Source organism: Cucurbita moschata, unplaced genomic scaffold, assembly GCF_002738365.1.
Source record: "Cucurbita moschata cultivar Rifu unplaced genomic scaffold, Cmos_1.0 Cmo_Scf00001, whole genome shotgun sequence".
Classification (NCBI taxonomy): Eukaryota; Viridiplantae; Streptophyta; class Magnoliopsida; order Cucurbitales; family Cucurbitaceae; genus Cucurbita; species Cucurbita moschata.
This window is the reverse complement of record NW_019268517.1, coordinates 3019293-3041885: the sequence shown is the minus strand read 5'-3', so window position 1 is coordinate 3041885 and position 22593 is coordinate 3019293. Positions and strand designations below refer to the sequence as shown.

General features: G+C 33.9%; 3 protein-coding genes across 7 annotated transcripts in view; all 3 read left to right on the top strand.

Moving 5' to 3' along the window:
• Positions 1-13861: 13861 nt before the first annotated feature.
• LOC111453413 lies at positions 13862-15120 on the top strand. The gene has a single exon (XM_023094550.1). The coding sequence runs from the start codon at positions 14124-14126 to the stop codon at positions 14970-14972; it is 849 nt and encodes a 282-aa protein (XP_022950318.1). The 5' UTR covers positions 13862-14123; the 3' UTR covers positions 14973-15120.
• A 2567-nt stretch (positions 15121-17687) lies between these two features.
• LOC111458988 (F-box/kelch-repeat protein At3g61590-like) lies at positions 17688-20651 on the top strand. 3 transcript variants are annotated; one of them, XM_023101955.1, is made up of 3 exons: positions 17688-18126; positions 18276-18965; positions 19112-20651. In XM_023101955.1, exon 3 carries the CDS (start codon positions 19179-19181, stop codon positions 20394-20396), a length of 1218 nt encoding a protein of 405 aa, XP_022957723.1. In that variant the 5' UTR covers positions 17688-18126; positions 18276-18965; positions 19112-19178; the 3' UTR covers positions 20397-20651. The 3 variants fall into 3 exon arrangements, with proteins under 3 accessions (XP_022957723.1, XP_022957604.1, XP_022957647.1); XM_023101836.1 differs by lacking the exon at positions 18276-18965; XM_023101879.1 differs by lacking the exon at positions 17688-18126 and having other exon boundaries at positions 18133-18965.
• A 538-nt stretch (positions 20652-21189) lies between these two features.
• LOC111448283 (phosphatidylinositol 4-phosphate 5-kinase 10-like) overlaps positions 21190-22593 on the top strand; it is a 6952-nt gene continuing 5548 nt past the window's right edge. Inside the window, exons 1-3 of one of the 3 annotated variants that reach the window (XM_023087795.1) lie at positions 21190-21343; positions 22065-22127; positions 22336-22492. In XM_023087795.1, coding sequence (XP_022943563.1) covers positions 22344-22492 — 149 coding nt within the window. In that variant the 5' untranslated portion in view covers positions 21190-21343; positions 22065-22127; positions 22336-22343. The remainder of the gene's footprint in view (positions 21344-22064; positions 22128-22335; positions 22493-22593) is intronic. The other 2 variants (XM_023087777.1, XM_023087786.1) reach the window with 2 other exon arrangements.

Below are 22593 nucleotides of genomic sequence, written 5' to 3'. Positions count from 1 at the left end.
CCACTTACCTCCTAATCGAGCTTGCAACAATTTTGCATGTGATTATATTTTCTAGCCTCAATATTCGAGTCACTTGATATTTTTAAACATTCAAATCACGTTGAACATTTTTATATGTAAAGGTAAGAGTCACATGTATAGATGATAATGTTGTCAGCTACTATAGAATCTAAACTCTATAGCTAGTTTTTTCGTATAGAATGGTTATGCCCTAAAGCTAGTTTTTAAAAGCATATATTAAGAATAAAAATTAAGGAAAAATCCAAAAACATTAAATTCAATACTTATCCGCCTCTCTTTCAATCTCTTTCCTCTTTTCTTTTAGAAATTTCTCGTTGCTGCTTCCGAATATTCCTTTTCTAGTAACTGTTATCGATAAATTTTACGAAAAGATAAAAAATGAAAAATAAAATTTTCTAAAAAGAAATTAAATACGAAAATAAATATTTTGTACCAGATTAATTCAACTTTATTAATAGACTAAATGAGTGTCGTCGTCAGCCGTATAGGGACACCTTATTTTTACCTGAAAAAATAAGAGTAGCACATGGTTGGAGTATTTTAAGAAATACTTAAGAAGCACCCTATTGAGATTAAATGCAAAATCATACCATTCATGAACCATACCTATCATAACAATCTATTTTCCTACTGCAGCTATCCTTAATGAATAATTGGTTGTGTACTAATACCTACTCACGGTCCACAGTCGGTTCGGTCACCTCCTGGCCTCCTTCTGATTGGGCGAGCATTCTCTAGTAGTAGTTGATGCTGGACATCCGTTAGGAATAATGACTGTCATGGCAACATTATGGTAAACATAATGATCGTTTCCTTATCTCATAGCGTATGCGTTCGTACTATCGTGAAAGAAGAAGGGGTATCCTCCCAATGCATGAACACACAATAATGCATGAGGTCTCAATATTTTTCCATTTTCATTATCATATACTACAACCCCATTACAGTCTTCCTTTGCATCATACAAAACCGACAATATAATATAATTTCATGACATGAAATCGAGATGGGTATAACTAAAAACTACAATATTTTTATAAATAATTTGAAAAACATAGTATTTTAATAATTATATTTAAAAAAAATTTTAAAAAATCCCAATTATTTTACTTAAGTAAACCAACTTAAATTAAAAGGTAATCTAATGATGATTAAATGTACAAAGCCTTTTTTTTTTTCTTTTTTCTGTCGTTTAAAGTGTTGCCCAATGATTACAAAATTAAGCATTTGCTCCTTAATATTCATCGAAACTCAATTAACTATGTATTATTTTTATAATCAAGTTGATTAAAAAAATAAAAAAATATATATAATATGCTTAATCAAATGATTGAGTTGCTTAAAGGAGTAATTTGTTCATATTATTATTAACTTTAATTTATAAAAATATGCAAATACTATATTTAGCAAAAGAATAACAAATTTGATGCTAAATAATTTATAACCTATGGTTTTTGGCTATATTATTATATTATAATTTTTAAGGTATACTATGTACAATATTCTTCTTTTTTTAACCTTTTATATTTATAAATTCTATTTGTTATTATCATTCTTATCCTATGCGAAACAAAAAGGATAATATTATTCAATTATCATATATATATATATATATATATATTTTATTGGCAAAAATAATAAATTCTTTTTACAATTTCTTAGTATATATTGTGGATTTTATCCTCTTTTGATATGACTTATCTAACAGCTGGCATGTGAAGAATAAAAAAAAGAAATTTTGATCTCGTTCTCTCATCTGTCTAATGGAAGCTACCGCCGTAATTCGTCAATGTTCGATAGTTGTCGATTGTCAGGTTCTTCTTTAGCCATATTGTGATACTCGAGTAAAGGAGGAGTACATGAATGAATCAAGATTACATTTGAATGAGGACGATCCCGAGATTATGAAGACTAAGAAAAGCTTTAAAAAATTAAATTTATTATAAAATAATTAAAGTTGATTAAACTTTTATAAGGGAGTCATTTATTTATTAATTTGTTGGACAGAGAAAGTCAGCTAAGCTTGACAATTACGAAAAGATAATTAAATAATATTCTTAAAAACGCAGTTGGAAATTGTGATGACCATATGCGAATAAAGTTTATTTTTAATTAAACAAAATTGTAATATCAGACCTTATCTTAAACTTTAATCTAAATATTTTATTAAAATGTCACTTGTGACTAATATATAAAGGAAAATAATGGAATAAAACATTATTATTATTATTAAAATTTATTAATTTAAACATACTCCGATCAATAAAAATATTAAAAGAATAAAGGTTCATTAAAAAAATATCTTGGCTTATGCAAGGGTGTGTGTTTATGATAGACGTTATGTCAGAAGAGATGATATGATGGAAATTAGAGAGACCTCATGCATGTTGCATGTTCATAAGCATAAGGATACTTCCCTTGAAGATGATGAGTGCTGGCATAGTATGATAATGAGGGTGTTCATGGTAAGCATGATACTAGGGGTTTCATTGACCTCTGGACGTCGCTACAGAGTAGCTTGATCAGAGAAGGTCAGAGAGTGTGCGAGCCCCTTGGGGATTCACACTCGCACGTGTGAGGTCGTGTGTAAGGAAGTACTACATATCCATAGTAGTCTGAGACTAGAGGCCACCCTAGATGAGATAGAGATAGGTCTCAATAGCATGATTGCATGTGTTTGCATTTGCATGACCCCCTAGGGTCACTTACTGAATATTTTTCGAAATACTCAGGTTGTGTGCCACATCATTTTTCAGATAAAAGCAAGGCGCACATGTATGGATAACAGCGACTCGGGAGTAGAGACTCTGGTACGTGCTAAGGTAGATTCATATTTTAATTCCTAGTCTTTATGTTAGAATAAATTGTTTTGCATTTCATGGTTTTAAAATAATTTGTATTTGTTTTTATTTTTTCTAAATTTCAGTATTTCGTATTTAAACACGTAAGACCATGACTGTATTTTCCCGAGCGATGATGTTTTAAATGTTTTCGACATTTATATTATAGATGAAGTTTTCTTTCAAGAGTTATATTTCTGCATAAGAGATGAAAATGAGACATTAGTAGTGACTTTGAGTATATAGAAATTTAGGGTCGTTACAATGATACCTATGGGAAGCCGTAATGCGAGCAAATATCTAGATATTTACCTGTCATAAAATATCAAATATGATACCTATAGTAAACTATAATACAATACTAAATATCCTTAACAAAATATATGCATAAATCATAGTCAATTGAACCTATCCTAAATCATATTCTTAAAATTAAAAACAAAACTTATGAACCTATCCTAAATCATATTCTTAAAATTAAAAACAAAACTTAGGAATGGTTGTCTGTTAATTTATTCATATTATAAACAATGTATTTAAAAATATTATAAAGTGTACGATGTTGTAGTATTTTTTATAAAAATATATAAAAGAAATTAAAAATAATATGAAATAAATAAACAAAATACTACTCTTGTGGACCTATTAATACGCTAAGGTTCTTAATATATTTTATCAATTCTTGTTCGGTTCGAGTCAACTCGAGGTTTTTGTACCATGAACTCGGACTGAACCAAATCAGTTCAGGTCCACAAAATTAACTCAACTCAATCCAGGATTTGATTAATCCGAGTTGTCAGATTGAATGTACATCCCTAATTTTAGAGAAAGGTCGTGAATGAAGAAGTAGAAATCCGTTATTATTTTTTTTATACTCGTTACAAATTTGGTTTCAAATATTTTTTAAAAAGTTTTACAAACTAATTTTATTTCATAGATGCTTTCATTTAAATCATAATTTGAAATTTTAATTTTACAAAAACAATATGAAAATGAATTTAAAACAAGGATTAGTTTCATTATTATTCAAGTTATCAATTATAACTTATTTATTTTAATAAGTTTCAATATGCAATATCATATATTTTGTTATTTTAATTAATTTGAAAATATTGTTTTTACTTTTCTTTATTAAATAAAATAAAATAATTTATATATTTTTATCTTAAACAAAATTATTAGAAATAATATTAAACATAATAATAATTAACGCTTCTTCTTTTGACATATACTTCTCTAAAAATCGAATGTTCAAATTTTTATATTTTACATTTGTGTACTTTAAAAAAGTATTCCTGGTTCAAAATATTAAAACTGATTTCTATTTGTTACATATTAACGTCATTCATGAATATAAGGGGTGTTTTAGCATTTATGACTAGAGAACCTGCACATCTATAAGAGCGGTTAGATTTAATTGGCTAAAATTAGTACAGGATCACTTAATGCTCATATGTTGTATCTAGATCATCATCTTTTAAGTATCCATAGGCCATGAAGTGTGAGATCGTGTTATGCGTTGGGGTCGTTCTTCACATCCCATTGCTATTAGCATTTTTAGTTCAACTGGGTTTGTAATATTAGCAATAATAAACACTGCAAGAGTCGTGTGTAACGTGTAGCTTAGTCTGATGTGGTCTATCATATCGAGAGAGAGCATAATCTATGACTCCATGGCTTTCGTTTCTACTCTCATTAGGTCATTTTCCATGTATTTTAGGGTCCGAGTTCCCTTTCACTATTATTTCCTCTACTATTGACTCTCACCACACCACACAAATAGAAAGATCAATAAAAAAAATAAATAAATAAAAGGCTAAAATAATAAAAATATCATTGAACCTTATAAAGGTCAAGGATATTAATAATTTTTTCTTTTTGAAACACTATTAAAATTTCAATAGACTTGAATTAATGAAACATATTTATTTAAGGGTATTATTAAAATTGTTGTAAGTGGTAATGTATTCTTAGACAAAACGTAAAATTCAACGATACTTTTAATAATTTAACTAAAAAAAATGTTTTTTTACGTATTCTTATATTTTTTAAAAGTAAGAAGTCTTAATAAAATATTAGAGTTTTTCATTAAAAACTTATATGTATGAAAAAACGTTACATAAAAGCACCTAACTTTACATAAAAAAAGAATGAAAGTGATTAACTCACAAAATCGTGCTTATAAACAGTAAATTATTCAAGTGCATTCACTAATTAATTCAAATACAAAAATAATAATAATAATAATTAATAAGGGAAGGAATCTCCATCCAATAATTTGAATATAATTAGGTTGAATCAATCACGTGTGAGTTTACTTTAAATTTCGGCTATAAACCTAAAAGTAAAAAAAGACAGCTTTAATTCAAATAATAGCTTTTGGTCCACTTTCCCTTATATTTATATTTATATTTATATTTATATATATATATTTTAATCTTCTTCTCGCCCGCGTTACTGACCCGAACCCGCGCCTTGACCCACACTCCTCTTCTGCCACGTGTCGGCCAGCAGCAAAAAGAAGCCCTCTGCTTCACGCCTCGGCTCCGCACCGTCCTCGGTTACAAAACGGCTTAGGCGGCTCGGTTTACCAAATTGCACACCGATCCCCATGTTCTTTCACCCTCCCAAATCTATTTTTGACCCTAGTGAAAGTAATCGATGTCGTTTTAACGTCGTATTTTACCTATGTTAATTGGAATTATTATTAAATTGTAACGTTATTTACTAATGGTATTTAGTAAATCTAATATTATAATAAACAATATTTGGATGGAATGACTCAAAGGGCGTTAAATAATATTGATATATTTTTAATTTAAATTTTACTGTCGAACACAATTTAGAAACAATGAAAACGTGAAATTTGATTTTTACTGAGGCTGTTTTATAGCCGTATTTCACCTTGTTAGTTTGATTATTAATTAAATTGTGACATATTAATGAAAGGTGATGAATAGTGAGATAGGAAGCGAGCCCCGACAACCTTTGGAGCAACTCTTGAGAAACGGAAGTTTACGTTAATTAAATTAGAGCGTAATTTGGCCGCCAACCAAGTAAGTGGCCTTACTATAGGATAGGCTAGAAATTGTATGTGTTACAATTTATGATGTATGAGTTAAGATGATTGATGATGTGCATAAATGTATATTCCGATGAACGACGTACTTGATATGTTTGATGCTATGACAATATGATGATTATGATGATTGCATGACGTTTGTCTTTATGTTGATGTTTCTTAACCATGTTATATAATGATGAGTGATATATTGCATTATGTCGATAGACTAACATAGGACACAACCTTAAGAGCATGAAAATGATATTAATTGATAAAATTTGTTTTATTTTTCAAAAGACTATTAAGAGTTAGATTCACCCTATAAGCTTAGAGCCCAACTCTAGGGTCATTGCATATAAATTAAAATTTTATTTTTTAAATATATATTAAAATTGAATTACAACTTTTGATTAAATGCTTAAAAATAAAATAAAAATAAAAATTTGAATAAATAATCCGAATAATCTAAACCAATGTATCCCAAATAATTTATGGTTGAGTTGGGCTAGGATTATTTTAGGTGAAAATTTTACAACCGGAATAACTGGATTGATTCTACAAAATATCTCGACTCAAACTACGAACCCCTAATTTATTTCTTATAATTGGAGTTTATTTTCAATGTGATTGATTAAATTTAATATTATATATGTACGTGTATATATATATATATATATATGTAACATATCTATTAATTTATAAACTTTTAAAAGTTTTTTGGTAATTAATTGATCTGTTATATATAAAATTTAATTGTAAATTTAAAATTTTTTAATATAACCTAAATTTAGGATGGAATAATAAAAAGTGATAAAATGATACTTTTCTAAGAGGGTAAAATTGTAATATAACCTAAATTTAGGATCGAGTAATTAAAAATGATAAAATGGTACTTATCCAAGCGGGTAAAGTTGAAGATTTTAGAGACTAAATTCAAAGTAAGCTCGCTCGAACATAAAGGACAAAATTAGTAACATAATTAATGTTATAATGTTTTTATTTCAAAATTTGTAGATGCTAGGTTACAAGACCTAACACCGGTAGACGCATGGAGCACAAGAAATGTGAATACTCTTAATTTTGGGGGGCGAATTGTAAATAAAAATAAATGGGGGGTAGGTGACGTGTCAACTCCCACAGTTTCAAATTTTTGTTTTTTTACAGAAATAAAGTGAGTCAGCTAATTGAAATCCGACGTGTCGTATTCAAAATTTTGAATGGAATATATATTGGTGGGGTCCATCTGGCCCCATTCTTTTTTTGTCGAATCTAGACCTTTATAACACGAGTAATTGCAATATTGAATGAAGCTTCTTCATATCCATCCATAAGTAACTTTGATGTCGACCAATTTTATTTATATTTTTTTTCATTTAAAAAATAAACACAAACATCAAAATATGATTTTAATTTTAATTTTTTTATCATTGCATGATAACTCGAGCTTTTTTTTTTCTCTCTCTTGTAATATCATAATTCGAACAAAGAATAAAGGTTAAATCACCGACCTGCGTTGAGAGTAATAAATTTTTAATATTTTAATATATTTGTAATAGTATGGTATTGTTCTCTTTTGTGTTTATATAAAACGTTATTTTCAAATAATAAACCGAGCTCACAATGAATAAAAACGTGAAAATGGTTAATCGTTAGAATTAGCTCGAAAAGGTTTTTAGGTAAAAAATTATTTTTTTTTAACATTTTTTACTTATTCAATAATTTATGCACTTTTTCCTAAAATATGATTGGATGATGAGGTAGCTAAAACTCGGAATATGAATTAAAATTAAAGTTTTTCTTTATTATTTTGTTTAATTATGAAGTTTCTATGATTGAGCCACCGAAAATAAAATATGCACCTTGTTGTTATAGATTATAACTTTCATTTTTTTTAAAGTCTTTTTTAGTTATCCTAGGCTCAGAATTTCTCTCATTCAGATGTAGTTTCAATTCATCCCTATATCATTCTTTACTCGAGTGTCACACAATTTGTGAGATCTCACTTCGGTTGGAGATAAGACCAGTAGACAAGTTTTAAAAACCTTGAGAGGAAGTCCGAAACAGAAAGCTCAAAGAAGACAATATTACATCAACTTTCTCAGGGGTATAATTGTCATTTTGGTAGGGTCGTTGATGTCATTAATAGTATTAAAATATATTTTTATATTAATGAAGTGAAGAAGTGAGAGTTATATTAGGTCCACAAAAGAAAATGAAGTGGAAAAGAGACAATTATTTGAGAGGATAATGTTGAAAGTTCAAACCCAAATAACGATGCCTTTGTGAATGATCAATGACTATCAAGGATTCACACCTTTGCCGTCCACTACTTCATGTCCCACTCATTAGACCGTTTTTAGAACATGTCGTTCCATAATTATTTGATTTTTTATTTTTACCGTCTAATTTCAAAAAATATAAAAAAAAATTCGAATAAAATAAATCAACCCTAAAATTTTCATTTTATTATAATTATAAACAAAGCCAAAAATTAGTTAAATCATTATCGTACTTTATGTTTATAAAAAATATGTTGATTAATACGATGATTTTAAAGATCTACTACGCTAGAAGATCCTAGCTAGATCTCTAAGTCACCTCGGGAGAGGGGACCAAACATGATAAGTCCAACCAAACAAAAGTAACTCACGACAAAAAAATCAATTTATATCCTTAAACTTTGGAAATTGTATCACTTAAAATTTTAAATTAATAATTGTATTAATTAAAATCTTAAATTTTTATTAGAGGATTAATTTACACTGAAAGACGTTAAATTTGTATGTGTAAAAATTTATAATTAAGGGTGTTCATATGACTTGATAATCCGATTAATTCTGACGGTCTAACCTAACGATTGAGTTGAGATAGATTTTTTTACGGTTCAAGTTCGAAAATTCAATTTGGGTTAGGGGTAGTACATTAACTTTATATGCGTAAAGATTTATAATTAAGGGTGTTCATATAACTCATAATCCGACTAATTCTGACTGTCTAACCTAACGATTGAGTTGAGATAGATCTTTTTACGGTTCAAATTCGAAAATTCCATTTGGGTTAGGGGTCATCGTTCTTTTCTTTTCAATCAACCTAAAAAAAAGTGAAAAATCTGACAACCCAAACCAATCTAACTTGAAAATAGAGGATTGGGTTAGAATGGGCTGTAAATTCTACTTGGGTTGCTCGGGTCACCAACCCAAATAATCTAAAATTTTGGGTTGGTCCAAACGATTTTTCTAACTCAATTCATATATACCCTTGTTTATAATCAATTAAATATTTAAAGTTTGATTGGATTATTTTGTTTTTGTTTAAATTTAAGTTTTTAAAATGAAAATAATGAGATTTTAAATAATACAATTATGCTAAATTAATAATAAAATAAAAAATACTCTCAAGCGACCGACAGAAATTAGAGTTTATTTTATTAATTGAATTTATATACTTATTTAATTAATTAGTTTATTGGGTAATCCTAAAATACACATTAATTTATTGGATAGGTCATTGATTATTTGATGGGCTGGGCTCACTATGGAGCTGGCCCTTCTTTAATGTGTTCTACATAAGAAAACGAGAACCATATTCAAATCTATCGAGAATCGAGAAAGATCGGAAGGGAAGTGTTTTAGATTCATGATCTTCGGTTTCCTTCAAATTCGAGAGTTTTTTTTTTATTTTTTATTTTTAAATGAAGTTATAAATTTTTAGTATGTTATTATTGGAGGAATTTTGCACAAGATCTTTGTTGTTTTTGGCAACTTTTGGACTCGGTTATTTCTTGTGGTGGCTGACTAAAAATTACAAGAAGAATATCTTTATAAAGATGGATTAAAATTCCACAATTTTCAAGAATAAATCATCTTGATTTGAAATAGTAGAGAAAGTTAAGAAAAATCAAAGAAAATGGAAAGAAATTAAAAAAAAAAAAAAGATACGGATGGAATCTGAAGAACAGATACAAACGCGAGGAGAAAAGGTGACACACGACATATGGTGAATGACAGTCGTGTAACAATCTTAAATTTCTACTTATCTAGAATTGCTACTGTCATTAAGTATTGCGAAATTAAACATTTAAAATTTCATCTTAAAACACTGTTATGTTCAAAAACATCTTTAAAATCACATGACTAAATACTAAATAAAATAAATAAACGTCAAAATTAAAAACACTGTATTCTAACTAAGTCTAAGAAAATAGGTGTGACTAGTCTGTGCATATGTCATGGTTTCCTATTAGAATGTCTGTTGTCTTTCTTGCTTTTACCTGAAATAGAAGTAGCCGTACACAAGAATATCTTGCTTTTACCTAAAATAGGAATAGTCCTAAGAAATATCTTGCTTTACCTAAAATAGAATAGCCAACTATTGCTTTAACATGAAATAGAATAGCTGTACAGGAATATAGCTTTTACCTGAAATAGAATAACCGGGGATATCGCTTTTACGTAGTCGTATGAATATGCATTTACCTGAAATAGAAGTAGTCGTACAAGAATATTTTGCTTTTACCTGAAATAGAAGTAGCCAATATCTTGCTTCTACCTGAGATAGAAGTAGCCAATATCTTGCTTCTACCTGAGATAGAAGTAGCCGTACCAATATCTTGCTTCTACCTGAGATAGAAGTAGCCAATATCTTGCTTCTACCTGAGATAGAAGTAGCCAATATCTTGCTTCTACCTGAGATAGAAGTAGCCAATATCTTGCTTCTACCTGAGATAGAAGTAGCCGTACCAGCCGTACCAATATCTTGCTTCTACCTGAGATAGAAGTAGCCGTACCAATATCTTGCTTCTACCTGAGATAGAAGTAGCCGTACCAATATCTTGCTTCTACCTGAGATAGAAGTAGCCGTACCAATATCTTGCTTCTACCTGAGATAGAAGTAGCCGTACCAATATCTTGCTTCTACCTGAGATAGAAGTAGCCGTACCAATATCTTGCTTCTACCTGAGATAGAAGTAGCCGTACCAATATCTTGCTTCTACCTGAGATAGAAGTAGCCGTACCAATATCTTGCTTCTACCTGAGATAGAAGTAGCCGTACCAATATCTTGCTTCTACCTGAGATAGAAGTAGCCGTACCAATATCTTGCTTCTACCTGAGATAGAAGTAGCCGTACCAATATCTTGCTTCTACCTGAGATAGAAGTAGCCGTACCAATATCTTGCTTCTACCTGAGATAGAAGTAGCCGTACCAATATCTTGCTTCTACCTGAGATAGAAGTAGCCGTACCAATATCTTGCTTCTACCTGAGATAGAAGTAGCCAATATCTTGCTTCTACCTGAGATAGAAGTAGCCAATATCTTGCTTCTACCTGAGATAGAAGTAGCCGTACCAATATCTTGCTTCTACCTGAGATAGAAGTAGCCGTACCAATATCTTGCTTCTACCTGAGATAGAAGTAGCCGTACCAATATCTTGCTTCTACCTGAGATAGAAGTAGCCGTACACACGAATATGCCTATGCGATTCACACCCCTCTAGACCCATCATAGTCGAGCTAGCTGTCACCCCTCTAGACCCATCATAATCGAGCTAGCTGTCACCCCTCTAGACCCATCATAGTCGAGCTAGATGTCACCCCTCTAGACCCATCATAGTCGAGCTAGATGTCACCCCTCTAGACCCATCATAGTCGAGCTAGCTGTCACCCCTCTAGACCCATCATAGTCGAGCTAGCTGTCACCCCTCTAGACCCATCATTCAAGCTAGCTGTCACCCCTCTAGACCCATCATAGTCGAGCTAGCTGTCACCCCTCTAGACCCATCATAGTCGAGCTAGATATCACCCCTCTAGACCCATCATAGTCGAGCTAGATGTCACCCCTTTAGACCAATCATAGTCGAGCTAGATGTCACCCCTTTAGACCAATCATAGTCGAGCTAGATGTCACCCCTTTAGACCAATCATAGTCGATCTAGCTGTCACCCCTTTAGACCAATCATAGTCGATCTAGCTGTCACCCCTTTAGACCAATCTAGCTGTCACCCCTTTAGACCAATCTAGCTGTCACCCCTTTAGACCAATCTAGCTGTCACCCCTTTAGACCCATCATAGTCGAGCTAGTTGTCCAGATGTCAGCACATAACCCACACTTGCGAGCGTGGGTCCCTAGGCGATTCGCACCCCCCTAGACCCATCATAGTCGAGCTAGTTTCCAGAGGTCAAACCCCTAAGTGTCATGTGAGGCATGACCATCATCATCATAGTGTATGCGTCCGTACTCATAATCATAAATGGGGAAATATCCAGATGTATATGAACACAAAAAATGCATTGACCTTCATACAATACATTTATCATTAACGTTAACTAGGGTTATATCTTTGAAAACTCGTCGTCATCATAATGTATCGTGACATTCAATACCTGCATATAGAACATAATTATATTAAGTCATTTTATCATCATCCGTCTCGCATCATCATACAACATAAATGACACAGGCTACGGGCTGCTTATATCAAGTGATGATCAGCTGCCACAAAGTGACCCGAGCCGAACTGGGTTGGCACTCAGTCTGCCTACCCATATCTGAAACCACATGTTGCGGCGACATAATTCAATGGAAAATCGCGTGCCTCTAGATTCGAACATACGCCCTAGGAGTCAAATGCGTGAATTAGAGGCTACCATGTGCCAAGTTGTGAACGCGTGTCCCCCTTCCCTCAGTTGCGTATGTACTTATGCTTGGTTGCGTGTGAGGTTTGTTTTTTTGTCCTATTCGATTGTCTCCATTTCAATACTAACCTTAATTTTACTTGAATTAGGACCTACCAGATAAATTTTTGAAATTTTGGACCTCCGTAACATGCAAAAAAAACCTAGCTTGAGAGGGTACGTGTCATCCATGTAAGTAACACATGGGGACGTGTCATCCATGTAAGTAACACATGGGGACGTGTCATCCATGTAAGTAACACATGGGTGCGTGTCATCCATGTAAGTAACACATGGGTGCGTGTCATCCATGTAAGTAACACATGGGTGCGTGTCATCCATGTAAGTAACACATGGATTCTAAGAAATAATACTTGAAGGGATCACTTGGAAAGACATGCATGCCAGTAAAACCAAACCCTCAGTGGTTAGATTCAGTATGACAGCCTAGGACGATTGGATACGTACTTGAATAGTTCTCCTTGGTTGCATCACAACACTGTCTTGTCTCGCCCTCACATGGTTAGTTAGGCGCCACGTTATCATGACTGCACTCGAGGTTCACAACCTATTCTCTTCATAATATGGTTGTGACACTGACGGTCTAAATTATAAATCACAGTTAATATCAATTATGTTATATTAAATAAACTAGTATTAACATCAATCATGGTAATATAAACAATACATAATGTTAGCCCTGGCCTACAATGTAGAACCACAAATAACGTCACTTATAGTCTATTTAACCATAGACCACAACTAACGATAGACATTGTCTATATAACGTTAGTCATGATTTATACAATAATCTATACTAAGCACCATAGTATAATCAAATAAACATGATCATATGACAGCAATATTTGTATGGAGATTAAAATCAAATTCTTGAAAATGGGTCGACATGAACAATACTTCGAGATCAAGTCAAGAAAATGACTTCCAAATAAAGAGTGCATTAGATATTTATCTAACTCGAGTATTTCAACACTTCTTTCTCCGCTGATGTCGACATTGTTGGCTTGGAACTCTCTCATCTCCCCTCGTAGGGCTTCTATTTGTAGAGAACCAACTAATAAATAGCAGAAAAATTATTTTCATACAATTCAACAAATAATAAATATATTAATCATTATTAATTACACAACCAAGAAAAGGATGGAATTTGCTCTCTAAGTTAATTTAAATTAAATTACGAATTTAATCCACAACTATTTAAAATTTAAAAGTGTACGAGCGAGTCGGTTCGATTCAGTCTGGTTCATTTCTCCATGCGGTCTGGTTCATTTAGCTGGTTCGAACCGGTTTTATGGGAGCAAAAGTGGTTTTTTCTTAAGCCAACAATGCGGAGCTTACATCCGGCCATTTGAGACCAAACCAGAGCTGCTTCGTTCTAAAATTCCCCTCCTCTTTCTCCGCTGGCACCTCTCCTTGCCTGCCGCAATGTCCTCCGTTCTTGAGCTCCATTAATACTCTCCCTTTCCATCTCTCTCTCTCTCTCTCTCTCTCTCTCATCTTCACCCATGGAGGTTGCCGGAGACTGGATTCTTCCGGCCACCCACATGCCCGTCTTGGAGATCAACCTCATCTCTGCCCAAGGTCTCAAGGTCCCCTCCCACCAATTTCATCCCAAACAGACCTACGCCGTCGCATGGGTCGACCCATTGAACCGCCTCCGCACCCGTCTCGACACCATTGGCGGCGACAACCCCACCTGGAACGACAAGTTTCTCTTCCGCGTCTCGCCGGAGTTTCTTACCCGCGATACCGCCGCTGTCTCCGTCGAGATCTACGCCACAGGCTGTTTCCGTGATTCTCTTGTCGGTACTGTCCGTTTCCTTTTCCGTAACGTCATCGTTTCTAATGACTGTACCAAGACCCCTGCGTTCACTGCCCTCCAAGTCCGTCGTCCTTCTGGACGCTTCCAAGGCGTTCTCAATATCGGCGTTATGGTTAATGAAAACTCCGATTTCGCTTCCTTGAATGGAGTGCCTGCGATTGGTTACCGCGATTTGATGGGGGAGGGTTTTGATCGGCGGCGGAGGAGGAAGAAGAAATCTAAGGCTAGGGATTCTGAAATTTCCGCCGGATCTCATGATGCAGAGTTGCTGGATTCGTCGGATGGGAATGAATCGACGTGTTCTTCTTCTTCATCGTCGTCGGCGAAATCGAATTTGGTTAGTGATTTGAACGGATTTAGGAAAGCGGCGGAGGCAGAGGCGGAGGCAGGGGAAGCCAAAACCCTGAAGGCGTCCAAGCGTTCGGGGTTTTTGTGTGGTCTGGTGATCCATAGGAAGACGAGGATGGGCGATGATATTCCGCCATTGGAGAACATCAAGGTTTTCAGAGGATCTCCGGACATGGAAAGGTAAATTCTCTAACCCCAGTTGAGGATTTCATTATCATTGTTCATTGTTCATCATCATCATAGATATTTTTGTTTTCCCCCGCCATTGGATTGAAGGGTTTCTGGAATGAAACTTCGAGAGATTCAGGAGAACAATTTCGCCATTCCTTTCATTTTGTTCAAACTCTGATTCTTTCAATTTTTATTAATTTAAGGGTAATTTATTTGAATCAAGTGTTCTAATCTCATGATTTCAAAATTTAAATATTTACCTTTGATTTTGCATGCAATTATTAAATAACGAAATTCCTTCAAAACAAAAAGGAGATGGAGTTGTTCCCAACTTCCATGAACGATCAAAATCATTTGGAATTGAATTCAAACCAAAAATATGTCAACATATAAGCCTATGTAGTGGCTTGCGAGTTCGCAAGATCGAAATTGTCTGTCGACTAGAAATCGATGATTCTTTGAATAGGCGGAGTAATAAGTAACCGCTGAAAAAATTCTAGATTGGCGATAGTTTTCCTCAGAGATCCAATTGTTGAACTAGTAAAACATACCATAATCCACGTAATTGATGGATCGCAACGACAATCATATCAGAAATACGTGTCGATAGCCAAATGAGTAGCAGGTAGTGAGATCGTTGCTGTTGTTGTGCAACTGCATATACATCTCAACGGCTTTTAGAAACTTGAGAAACAGTGTTTAAAAATAATCTATGAATTTTTTTTTTATATAGTAGAGGGTGTTAATATTATCTTCAAAATTTCATAACTTAAAAAAAAAAATTAGTATTAATGATTTAAAAAAAAAATTGTTCTATGGGTTATTTGAAATAGAATACCAACCATTCTTATCAGACAATTAACGTTTTTTAAGTTTTTTTTTTAAATTTAAAGATATTAGTAAAATTTTGAGGGTTTAGGGTTTAGGGTTTTAGAAATATTTTTATTAATTAATTTTTTTTTTTAATATTGACATATGACAACGTTGTTGTTAACTTGTAATAATTATATTTTACTAATATGTTTTTTTTTTAATTTAGTTACTGAGAGAATAATTAAAAATCAAATTTAACTCTCAGGTATTTTGACACTTTGAACTACCCTACATAATCTAAAATTAAAATGTTAGAATTTTAAAAACTCAAAAAATGAAATGGAAATTAATTCAAATTGTAAAAAAATTGTAGTTTACAAAAACAAAAAACTTCCGAGACCAAATTAAAAAAAAAAAAAAAGTAAACTAAACACTAAAACTACATTTTAATTATTTTAAAAAACATATTTGTGTACATTGATAACTAATATTTAAAAAAGAATTAAAAGAATTGACTCAATTAAAATTTTATTTTTTAAAAAATTAAATCCAACAGAAGAATTTATTTGTGGGAGGACTCGATCGGTTCGAAAAGTTGATTGTAATTCCAGTGTCATTGGTGATTGTAATTACTTTAACCCATGTGATTCACTGCTCTCTCTTTTACTTTTTTACTGTACTTCTTCACTCACCTTTTACCACATATTTCTACCCTCATGCCAGCAGCCAACTGAAGGATTCCCTATTTTGGTAACTTATATTCTGAATTTCCATGATTAGGACACATTTTTGGCATTTTGTTTGTCTTCTTTTCCTTTCATCTTACCATTCAAACAAAACAACACATAAATCTTAAACAATGTCCGTGTATTAAGTCGACTCGAGTTTGGACATTTTTTAGATGAAAAAACCAAAACCGACTACGACATGGATAGCTAGGAGTACTATACACATTCGAGTGACTCGTGATCATGACAAATATTTGAGAGTTTGACCTCTTTTTAAAAAAAAACAAGAATAGGTTTCTTTATCTTTTATTAATCAAAGCAGCAACGAGGTCCTACACCGGTTAGAGAGAAGAACGAAACCTCTCTCTAACAAACGATATGATCAATAGCTATGTTCTCTGCAAACTTAGAAATATGACTCCTCTACATTTTATTGGTGATAGATCACAATCGGACAATATAACCAATAGAGAGGTATGTGTTTGCATTTTTCAACCCTAACCGACCCTTTCCATAATGTTTTATTTTTCAAGTAAGAACAAGGGTAAGCGGGAGGGAGCCACGGAAATCAAATACGTAGAAAAGAAAACGTTTTATTCTAAAGAACACGATGCTCTTTTATTCGGGAAAGTATATATTCCAATAAATATTTTTTTTTTTTTGTTAAATAATTATCTTAACAATTTTTTTTGACGGATTCTTAATTTCTACGCTACCTATTTGATGCTTGTGACATATATATCCACGAAATTGGGTTGTAATTTTATTTTATTTTAGATGAGTAGTCACTCAAAATTAAATTATTATTATTTTTTGTCTTAATAATTATATTTTATTTCATAAATTTAATTGACTATATTTTAGTCATGAAATAAAGATGGAAACTCTATGGTGTATTTAGATTAATATATTTAAATAATTAATGATGTATTTCACGCCTAAAAATATTAATTAATGACGTCACCCTTAAACTATTTTAAAGTAAATTATCTTTTTAATATTCTAATTTTTATCTGTTTTTTTTAGAAAAGTAATATGTCAAATACTTTTTTTTTAGTACAAAATTTAAAGGTTTTTTTTTTTCATTTAAACTGAGTATACAATCTATAAAATAAAATTTAAAAAAAAAAATATGTATATATATAAAAAAGGTATAGATGGCTTGGAAAACAGGTCTGGAGTGAAACACAAGGCGAAGGCCCGCTCAATCCCCACGCGACCCATTACCAGAGATAAGTACACGCGCTTCCACGCGCCTCTCTCTCTTTCTCTGTACAGCCGCTAAAAGAGAAACCGCCCTCCCCTTCCCACTCTCGTCTGTCGTTTTTGTTATATCTAAAAAGAAAACGAAAGGGGAGAAACCAAATGATGTAAAACCGAAGAAAAATCTTGAGTAGCAACAAAACAGACAGCCTCACTCTCTCATCTAACATGCTTTCACCTCATGCTTCCTCTCTGTTTTTTGGCCGCCAAATCTTGCACCCCCCCTTTCAATCCTTTCATCCCATTTTCCTCTAACTTCTCTTCTCTGACCCATTAAACCCTTGCTCCCTCTTTCTCATTTCCTTCATCATCCCACATTTCTCCATCCAATCTACCATTACCCCATTTTCGGGCTTCTATAAGGTTTGTTCATTGTGGGTTTTCGATATCTGGGCCTAATTTTACTTTTGTAATCGTTTTGTTGCCTTTTTTTCTTGATCTGGGTTTTGTTTTTAATCCATGTATTTGCTCGTTTGCTGATGGATATGGATATGCCTTTCTTTGGACGCCAGGTTTTTGTAGTTGATTGATCCTTAACTCTTGAGACGTGTTCTTGTTTGTTTTTCACTTTCCCTCTGGAGATTGCTTGAATTTATGTTGAGTTAATGTGGACTGGACTGGATTTTGTTTTGGAAAGCTTCTTTTTGAATTGATTTCCACTGTTCTTAATTTTACCCTTTGCAGTTATGATTAGGCGATTTGTATTTATTTCCCTCTTTGGAATTTGACTCCTTACATACATGTTTTCTTAAAGAATATTGTACTCATGAACAGTGTCCATCTTTTGTTGCTGTCTGCCATTCTTTCCTGTGGGGTTCTGCACAATGCCGTTTGTTTGGCCTCAAATTTTATCCCCTTTGCCCTTATTTGTGGTTCCAAAACACTTTGGTTTTTTGTGTATTGTGAGATCCCACCTTGGTTGGAGAAGGGAACAAAACATTCTTTATAAGGGTGTGAAACCCTTTTTAACTCTCCCCAGTACACGCGCTTTAAAACTTTAAGGGGAAGCCCGGAAGGGAAAGTTCAAAGAAGACAATATCTGCTAGCGGTGGGATTGGGCTGATAGGCTGATAGGCTGTTACATGTATGGTCCCAAGTTGTTCTGCAAAGGATCATTTCTTGTCTTACAAACCCACATGGCATTCTTGAAGACAGGATGTGTCGTATGATTGAAGGGTGGTGTGACTTTTATTTATGTTACTGTAAGTGTAATGATGAGTAGTGTTATGTAGTACTCTCTATGTTTTAGTTTCTGACTTCCCTTTGTCATTTGTACTAAGCTGAAATGTGTTTTTCTCCCTGTCTATTGGAAGAATATGCTTTATGACATGTGCTTGTTTCAATTCAGAACAATTGGATCGGTTCCTTCCTGCTGCGTCTTCTTCTAATTCGAGTCCTGTGATCAGTTCTTCGTTATGGCGGGAAAAACGTCATGGATCAAGCTTTTCCACAATGAGATGGCAAGAGATCTTATAAATTTCGATTCGTACTCAGACTTCACAAATGAGGGAGGCATAGAGGCTGTAGCAGTTTCTGTGGAGTCGATCCTGCCTGATGACTTGTTGGAACGAATTCTGTCATGTCTACCAATAGCGAGCATTTTTCGAGCTGGCTCTGTGTGCAAAAGATGGCATGATATAGTCAGTTCCAGGAGTTTTTTGTGGAACTTCTCACATGTCAAATCGCATAAACCTTGGTATTTCATGTTTACGAGCTCGGATGAGCCGATTGGTCATGCCTACGATCCAGTTCTTAGGAAGTGGTATGCCATCGATCTCCCCTGCATCGACAAGTTGAATTGGTTCATTGCCTCATCACGTGGCTTGGTTTGCTTCATGGATAATGACAGTAGAAGCGAGTTACATGTCTGCAATCCTATAACCAAATACTCAGTGAAACTACCGGAGCCCTCAGGATCTAAGTTCTCTGATTATAGTGCACTAGCAATCTCTGCTAACAGGGTTTCACACAATTATACAATCTCTGTTGTGAAATCTAAGCAAGTTCCTGGAAACTTCTTTCAATGGGATATATCGATTCATATCTATGATTCAGAAACGAACACGTGGGCTACCTCCTTGACTGAAGTGTTGTTGGAGTGGAGAGGTGGCGACGAGAGTGTGATTTGTGATGGTGTTCTTTACTTCTTGCTCTACTCAACTGGGGGCGGGATGTCTGATCATCGACATGGTCTCGTTACTTATAATATCTCTAACCGTTCTTCTCATGGTTTGTTGATTAAAAGCTTTATTCCTGCTCCTTGTTCTCTCACATGTGGTCGATTGATGAACCTTAAGCAGAAGCTGGTAATGGTTGGAGGGATTGGTAAACAGGATAGGCCAGACATTATTAAAGGGATTGGCATTTGGATTCTTTGTGGGAAAGAGTGGCAAGAAATTGCACGCATGCCTCACAAGTTCTTCCAGGGATTTGGGGAGTTGGATGATGTTTTTTCCAGCTGTGGCACTGATGACCTTATCTACATCCATAGCTATGGAGCTCCAGCTTTACTCATTTTCGACATGAACGTAAAACAATGGAGATGGTCGCAGAAGTGCCCCGTGACAAAGAGATTCCCGCTTCAGCTTTTCACCGGCTTTTGCTTCGAACCGAGGCTCGAGATCAATCCCTGATTTGTTTCAGCTTGTGTGCTGAAAATTTTGGTTGATTTGGTTCTTATTTGCTTTCTCTTCTGAATTTTCTGTTGCACTGAAGAATCTACATTCCATGGAAGAAGTATATACATGTAACTGCAGATAAAAGCTGCATTCATATTCATGAATATGAGAATATAATTCTTTACATAGGAAAATACCTCTCAAGTAAAACAGATTCAAATTTGGTGATTCCTGGAACTTCTTCAATGAATCACTCTCTGTTCATCTTGAGCTCTGTCTAGAACTCTGCTGTTCTGTACATGCATATCTATCTGTTTGTACTTGTGGGCTGTCCTGGCAGCAACATGAACTTAGTGCTCTATCTACCATTTAAGCTTTTGGGTTTAATGGGTACTCAATGTTGATCGCTTGCTTGCTTGCGTTGTTTCTTGTGATCGACCTTTACAAAGTCTAGAACAGGACGTGCTCTATCTACAATTTAAGCTTTTGGGTTTAATAGGTGGACTCAATGTTGATCGCTTGCTTGCTTGCGTTGTTCCTTATGATCGACCTTTACAAAGTCTAGAACAGGACGTGCTAAATATATCACACCATAAATCAATTTCTAACAACCTATGCGATCCAATGAAATAAATTCATCGGTTTCTAACATATTTGGTCACGTAAACATGTCATTTTAACTAATAATGTAGTAAAAGAGGGCACTTGGGTTGGCAATGGAGCTTTTGATTAGTGGACATTTGCCAAAAATAGGGCGTTGGTTGGAATACCCCGCGATTAAATATGGCGCCAAGACTGTATTTCCCCTGCAATTCAATCGTCTCTAACCTCCATTTCTAGCACGCCCTTCAATCCCAAAACCATAATTATTCATCTCCCTCTCCCTTTTCTTCTTCTCTATCTCTTTCTTCCATGGCTGCCTCAATTTCTCCCCTCATCAACTGATTCTTCCCCTGACAAAGGTAATGGGTTCGACCCTTTTCGTCATTCTGTCTCTGCGAAATTTATACCACTTTTTTCCCCTTTTTCCCTTTATCCCTTTTGTCTTCGTCTTCGTTTATCGCCTACTTGCTGCTTTTGTTCCTCTGATTCTTCCAGGATTGGATTGGTTGATTTTTGCAAATGGGTTTGGTTGATTGATGTGGGGAAATCATTTAGGTTTCTTCTTTTGCCCTTTTCGATTAGAAAATGCATCTTTCACATATTCTTGTTTGTGGGGCGATCTGGGTTTTCGAGACCCTAATAAACTGGACGTTTTTTGTTTACATCTGTTAGTAATTTTATCTGGGGGGGCTCTGTTTCTGTGCCATTTGAGTACAACAGAGCAGTTTTGTGCAGCAATGAACACACCCTCTCAGCTTTTCTGGTTATGGTGACCTACATTTTGAGAAAACAACCTCGCATCCTCTCCATTGATTTCCCATAACGTGACCCAGAATCCACGATGCGTATAATGGCTTTGAAATCCGTTGACAATAGAATAGTGTAGATATCAGATAAGTGTTTGAGCTTGTGATCCCATCTGGGTTTGTTTGCAACAAGACAATGGCATGATGAACAAAATATGAACTCGTTCTATGTGAATATGTTGGTTGATATAATCATTTCTCATGTTTATCCTGTATGTGTTTATAAATTTAACTTGTTCTTAAGATACTGACATTGGTTTTTGAATGATTCTAGTTGGAATCAACCTGGAAATTCAACGATTTCTGAATCAGTCAAGGGAGTTTGGACATTAATAAGGTTTTGATTTTGAACATCATTTTCAGATGATTTCCATCTTTGTAGGTTTTGGAAAGATTCTTTATACTGTTCGTGGACAAATGGCCAAAGTTATATGAACAATGTTGTTAATACCACGATCCCTGAATTTGACCAAGCCCTTTTGTTTTGATATCATTTAGGCTGCTATTGCTATTGTTTGTTCTTGAATAAGGTCTCTGTGTTGCAGGGAAGTTCATGGCAATGGGGAGAGAGGAAGTCTCACCACAGGACTTCAAAACCACTAAAAATGATTGGATTCAACACGCCAAGAAGAATAAGATACGTCTTCCTCAAGGCTCCTTTACTGACTTTGAGTGGAAAGATTATTGTCCAGCAGTTTTCAGGTTCCCCTCCTACAAAATCTCCCTAGAAGTTGTTCTTATCTTCTTTTGTTTTGTTTTTTTTTTTTTTTTTTTTTTTTTTTTTTTTTTTTTTTTTTTTTTTT

Excerpts from the sequence above, each read along its gene's own strand:
- LOC111453413 (XM_023094550.1), top strand. The coding sequence starts at position 14,124 with ATGGAGGTTGCCGGAGACTGGATTCTTCCGGCCACCCACATGCCCGTC.
- LOC111458988 (XM_023101836.1), top strand. The coding sequence starts at position 19,179 with ATGGCGGGAAAAACGTCATGGATCAAGCTTTTCCACAATGAGATGGCA.